The sequence below is a fragment of the Gekko japonicus genome, unplaced genomic scaffold (assembly GCF_001447785.1).
Source record: "Gekko japonicus isolate JY-2015 unplaced genomic scaffold, Gekko_japonicus_V1.1 scaffold1416, whole genome shotgun sequence".
NCBI classification, from domain to species: domain Eukaryota; kingdom Metazoa; phylum Chordata; class Lepidosauria; order Squamata; family Gekkonidae; genus Gekko; species Gekko japonicus.
In genome coordinates this window covers 526,593-532,751 of record NW_015175401.1, presented here as the reverse complement: position 1 = coordinate 532,751, position 6,159 = coordinate 526,593, and the positions used below count along the sequence as shown (strand labels likewise).

Below are 6,159 nucleotides of genomic sequence, written 5' to 3'. Positions count from 1 at the left end.
CTCCACATGTTCACTGTGTGATTCACCTCGCAACCTTACACCGCATTTATCACAACTGAAAGGTGTTATTGACAGACAGAGTTTCCCAAGACCGTGTTATCAACACATAGTCCTCCCAAACGACAAAACCTGGCATGCTCCCCCTCCCTACCAATGAACAAGCCACACACCTTTTCCAATAAAACAGCTGTATTAAGCACAGTTGGAAGCTGGATAAGGGCTAAACAGGGTGTTTCTGTTGTAGCAGCTTGGAAGCTACTTTTAAGAGATGGTTTCCGCTTCTTAGTAGGTTACATATCTACTGTCTCCCCTTGAAGCTGGTCTCACGAGCACGGGCCTTTGCTGGAAATCTGAACATGCTGCTTTTCCTCCCTGTAAAAAGAATGAAAATGACAGGAGATGATGTGATGTACAAGCCCCATCCCAGAATGTAACTGATGCCTGCAAGAATGACAGAGTACTAGTGACTCATCCTTGTCCACAGATATCAGCTGTGACATTCAACTATCGATCCCTCAGTGAAGAAAAGATCACACCCAGATATGAGGAGAAAGTCGGTGATGTATAAACCTCTGCCTGAGACCCTGGACTCAAGGTTGGGAAATACCTAAAGATTTTGGAGGTGGAGCCCATGGAGGGCGGGGTTTGGGAAGAGGAGGGACTTTAATGGAGTATAATGCCATATGGTCCCCCTTTCAAAGTGGCCATTTTCTCCAGGTGAACTGATTTGTCACCTGGGGGTCAGTTGTAATAGCAGATCTCCAGCCACCACCTGGAGGTTGGCAAACCTATCCTGGAGAGCCACCTCCAGAGTAAACAATATTGGCCTTGACAGACCAAGGGTTTGCCATAGTATATAACAGCTCACTGGTGGTCTGGAGGACTCAGGATAATCCCTCCCCTGTCAGTGCCAATGCAAAAGACTTCAACTGTTGCTGACAGTTGGTTTCTGTCATCAAGCTATGTGCAGACACTGTCACATTGGGAGGGGCTCTCATATCTGATTTAACTGTATTTTTTTTAAAGAATCCGTTATTTTCTGCATAACGGGGGAGTCCCAAGTATGCAGAAATCTCTCCATTATCTGCGAGCAGCCTAATTTCACTATCTAACTGGCCAGCACAGGGCCACCATTTGCTATTAGAGGGACCAAGTTGAAGACCATAAGAAAAAGGGGGCAGGAGAAGAATCAGTGGGAAAATTCACCTCCCTCGCTCTATGGGTTTCGCTGAGGTCTGCACATTGAATTGCAGCATTTTTTTCCACTGGGCCTCCTCACATCATTTGCCTTTTTCATGGCTTACATGTTTAATCAAACTACCTCTGTTCCAATGTGAAAAAGCATGAAGGAACAGCAAAAGAAACCATGGGAAGACAACACAAACAGTGAGAAAACTTAAGAGAAAAACCTCATGGTGAGGAAATGCAGAGAAATATAGAGCGTAAACCTCTGTGTTGAGTAGCAGAACCCTAACTCCACAGTGCTGAGTTCTGTGGTAGAAGAGGAGCTGCCTGCAACCTTAAGACTGCAACACTAGATAAATATATCGCCACCCTGCTCAAGTTTGGGCTGAAAGGAAGAAAGAAGCAGCCACTGTTCATTTCACCAAGTATAATAGTTTAGATGAATATTGTACTAAGAGTGTCTACACTGTAGCTGGGTGACTTAGTTGTTTATTTGAAAAGCTAACATGAATTTAGGGCTAAATGGGAAAAAGCACTGGAAGTTCTGTGACTATAGTATGCGACTTTAAAAAAATGCAATCACCCAGTGCATATCAGCTCAATTCAGATTGAGTTTTGGGCACATGGGAGGGGTGTGTATGCCTTTTTCTCCAGACCACTTTCCCAAACTGAAATTTCTTTTGAGAGCTACCGAAGAAAACACATGTGTACGAGTAACTGACCTGAAAGATTCCCTTACAGCTTGGCTTTCAGACAGAGGGTAAGAACGATTAATTTCCCATTACCTGTTTATAGAGCAAAGAGTACACTCATTTGGATATGTTTTTCCATCAGTCCCACAGACTGGATTAAAGTTCCTTGGGCATCCAGGCAAAGCATACAGATTGCATTCGGGCTGGAAAGAAAACAGATTTGCTAACGGAACAAAGTTTGAGTCCAGTGGCACCTTTAAGACCAACAGAGTTTTATTCTGTGTATAAGCTTTCGTGTGCTTGCTAACATCTACTCAAAAGTGTCTTTTTAGAATGTTTAAAATACAGATCTGTCTGTCCCTACAGCCCACAATGCCCTCCCCCCCAGACTAGGGAACAATTAACAGAGTTAAACTGAACATGAGTTAAGTGGATCTGTGCAGCATTCAGCATGTCATAACGTGGGAAGGTCATTGTGTATTCAGTCTGCAACTCAACCCACACCTATCATATGTCCGCTCAGCTTGCTTTCTGTAGCTTGGAAGCGATGCTATCAGTGCAAGTTGAAGGCTGTGTTAAGCACATGATGAAGCAACTGTGTAACTACTCATGGGCTATTAAACTATGGCTCTCTACATGGCAATTCTGTCTTGGGAAGACAGTGTGGTATAACAGCTGTGGAAGTGGACATATACTGGGAAGACCGTGGTTCAGTGCCCTAATTACTGGGAGAGCTTGGCTCAGTCAGTTCCTCTTAGCCTAATGTTACCTTACAGGGCTATCTGCAAAGCTTCAGTGGGGGAAACCTTCATGTATGCTGCCCTGAACTCTTTAAAAGAAGAAATAAAACAAGCACAAAGTCTTCCCTCGTTACGATTTGTGGAACAGCTATCAAACACTACATGAATCTGATCGGCAATATTCCCGGAAGAGGGAAATTTCCTTCCAAGTTTATTCATAAAACAATTTTTATGCTTTTATCCCATTCTCCATCCAAAAAGTGGCTTCCAGAGCAGCAATTATAATATTTTAAAAATGTATCACGGTACCTCTCCAAAGGCCTGCTTGGTGGATCAGGTTACCCGTGACACATATAGAGTAAGAAATATCAGCAGTCGCACTTTGCTCACAATAAGCCTCTTGACTGTATTCACTGTGCTCTGAATGGCTGGGCAGTACACGCTGCTAGGTGGCAAGTAACCCCAGGGGCTTTTTAAAGGCCTTTTAACAAAGGGGATGAGAGAATATACTAAGACAGGGGTGTCAAACATAAGGCCCAGGGGCCGGAACCGGCACATCCAGGGCTCTTATGCGGCCCATGAGCAACTAGTGCAAGGGAGGGAACGGGAGACTGCTGGGGGTGGGGGGGCAGTGGGCACAGCCTCTCTGACTGTGGCTTCAGCAGAGCAGAACGACCTCGTCCACAGCAGTCAAGCAGTGTGGGTGTGTCTGCCCAGTGCTGCACCGCTGGCTCCCCAATCTGCGCATATGGGTTTTTCTCTGCACTTCCCCCAGCCCACGGGGCTTTGCAGTGAGGATACAACAACTTGATTGTATCAGGAGAGAGTGGAGGGACCATAATTAACTCTTGATCTGTATGGGAATCTGTAAATATTTTAATGTTTTTATATTGATTCATACAAGACATATTATCTTATCATTGCTTTGACAGCTGTTATATTAATTGTATTGGTTGTATTATGATCTTTGACCGCAATAAAATCTTATCTTATCTCAACAATTTGGAGCTTACCAGCTGCTGTCCTTTACACATTTTATCTCTCCAGTACCTGGCAGTACATTTTATGGCACACATGGCCCGGCCCAACAAAGTGACATTTATGTCAGATCCGGCCCTCGTAACAAACAAGTTCGACACCCCAGTACTAAGGAGCTTTACTTTGCTCACAAGAAGCCCCTTGGCCTGATTCACTGCAGCAGCTGTACTTGTTATTTCATAAAGTGATGGGAAGAGAGTGGGAATTCTCATTCCCCCTTCAACTCACCTCAGAGTCCCCCTTCCCTGGAGGAAGCATCAACAATAGCCCTGGAAGGAAGACAAAAACCGTCTCATTAACACGGCAACACCCCCATTCCTTCTTGCAGCAGCCACACTCCTCCCCCCTCCTCACTTTCAAACACACAGCAAGGTTGCCAACTGGCAAGAAAGGTGATTCTGGACAGATAGCCATCTTGGGGCGGTCTGGCCATCATCTTGCAGGCAACTTATGGCAACCCTGTAGGGTGTTCATGACAAGAGACAGTCAGAGGTGGTTTGCCATTGCCTGCCTCTGCATAGCAACCTTGGTATTCCTTGGTGGTCTCCCATCCAAACACTAGCCAGGACTGACCCTGCTTAGCTCCCAGGACGTCTTCAGTGCATTCCTATGCAGACTCAGTCCACTAAAGTTAACGGTCTTAAACTAGAGTAATTCTGCAAGGGATTGTACTGTAGGTCAAAATAAAACAAAGAGTCCAGCTAGCAATGTTTATCCCAGCAAAAATATTCATGGACTAAAGAACCCACTTTGAGATGAAAATAAAGCAGAAGCCTTTTAAACCATTTTTATTCCAGCAGAAGCTTCGGTGCTCAGACTCAAGAAATCTCATGCTGGAAGAATCAACTTTGTCACCCATTAAAATCCAGGAGAACAGGCCCACGCCAAAGACGGAGCCACAAAAGAAAAGAACGATGCTGCAGTGGGAAGAAAAATTATTGTATTCAGTTATACTGCCCCTACATGTTTCACCTGTGCTTTTTCAGGGTTTGGATCTTATAAGACCATAAATAAAAAAAACAGAAAAAAATTAATTCCCATTAAAAACAGTAATTATTCTCTCCAGATAGTGCAGAGCTGGGTCCTATGAGCACACAAGATTTCTTGATCAGTCATCAGAATGCACACCGTGTAGCTTAACACTTGTGGGACCATACTGTTCACTGTGATATAAATCTACTGCTTGTGTACAGTAATCTAGTTTTGATATCGACAAACTTGATCTGTTTCTCAATTATTTTATGTCTATATTTTGTAAAGCCTTTTTGACATCAATAAAACATTTTTTAAAAAAATAAACACAATACTGATGTGGTAAAAAGACAGTAAACACTGGTCCCGTTCACACGCGCGATTTGGTCCGGGAGCGGGACAGTTTGGGGCCGGATCAAACCGGCGCGATCACACCACAACATCTGGGAAGCGTCTTGCTTCCGTGGCCGAACTGTCCCATTCCCAGGAAACGCCTACCTAGGTGGTTTAAAGGGAAGCGGTGCGGCAACCGGGGCGTTTGATCGCCAGCGCTTCCTTGCGCCGGCTCAACCCCGGCCCGGATCCGAACTGCGCATGCCCGGACATGCGCAGTTCAGCCGGCTCCCGTTCGGGCCGTGTTTTCTCCCCGGCATTTGATCGCGCCGGGGAGGAAAGGCGCCGCGGCCAGGGGATCCGTGGGATCCCGCCGCGGCGCCTCAACATTGGCGCGGCTTTTAAAAGCCGCACCTTAAGAGGCTTTTCCCCTGCCGTGTGGCAGGGGCCACTCTGAATGTGAAAAGTGCATATTGAGCCCCCCCCTCCCCGGCGCTTCATTTTGACAGGAAAGACTTTGTGCCCCTGCACTAAGTAGATTTCCCCATCACGGAAAGCTCGTACTGAAATAAACGTCCAGGTGGGCAGCCGTGTCGGTCTGAAACAGCAGAACAAAGTTTTCACGTGCACGCCCGCTTCCCCAAATGCACGCAAACAAAAGCTTTAGAATTAAACTTCGCTGGTCTTAAAAGCGCGGCTGGGCTCAAACCTTGAAAGAAACGCTGTTCGTCTTTCAAGGTGCTACTGGAGTTTGTTTTATTTGGTCCTGAACAGCAGCTCAGGACAGAAATACCAGCAGGTGCAGCCCCGCCAGCGCAGACACCGGGCTGCTGTCTTAAAGGCGCACAAGAGCAAGCGGCGGCTGGCAAGTTGGCAACCCCCCCCCGGTTACCGTGGCAACGCAGTCGTCGCGGAGCTCCCGTCTCGTGTCGTCCCGTCCCCGTCCCTCCCCCCAATCAGTCGAGCCGTTGCTGGGGTTAAATGGAGGGAAAGCCTCCGCTCGGTACCTGACACCATCCACAGTAGCGGGACCGACCGTCTCATCTTCTTCCCTGGGCGCCACTGGCAGGAGGAGGGGCAGGAGGAGCGGGAAAGGCCAGACCCGGCCTGAGGTGTTTGGGAGGCCCGTTAGAGCGCGTGAAGGAGGCCACGCCCACGCGATTCCCCCCCCCCCCCCGGCGCCCCCGGCGCCCCAAGAG

At 47.2% G+C, this 6,159-nt stretch overlaps 1 protein-coding gene across 1 annotated transcript; it reads right to left on the bottom strand.

The window, feature by feature from the left end:
- Positions 1–214: 214 nt before the first annotated feature.
- LOC107122586 (trypsin inhibitor ClTI-1-like) lies at positions 215–6,111 on the bottom strand. The gene is made up of 4 exons (XM_015425705.1): positions 5,968–6,111; positions 3,884–3,924; positions 1,971–2,080; positions 215–372 (listed from the first exon to the last, which is right to left on the bottom strand). The coding sequence occupies exons 1-4, from the start codon at positions 6,002–6,004 to the stop codon at positions 324–326; spliced, it is 237 nt and encodes a 78-aa protein (XP_015281191.1). The 5' UTR covers positions 6,005–6,111; the 3' UTR covers positions 215–323.
- Positions 6,112–6,159: the final 48 nt, after the last annotated feature.

Coding starts and splice junctions, on each gene's coding strand:
- LOC107122586 (XM_015425705.1), bottom strand. CDS start 6,004: ATGAGACGGTCGGTCCCGCTACTGTGGATGGTGTCAG. Junction 2,081..3,883: donor CAGGGAAGGGGGACTCTGAG/GTGAGTTGAAGG, acceptor TTTTCTTTCCAG/CCCGAATGCAATCTGTATGC. Junction 373..1,970: donor ACTCTTTGCTCTATAAACAG/GTAATGGGAAAT, acceptor TTCTTTTTACAG/GGAGGAAAAGCAGCATGTTC.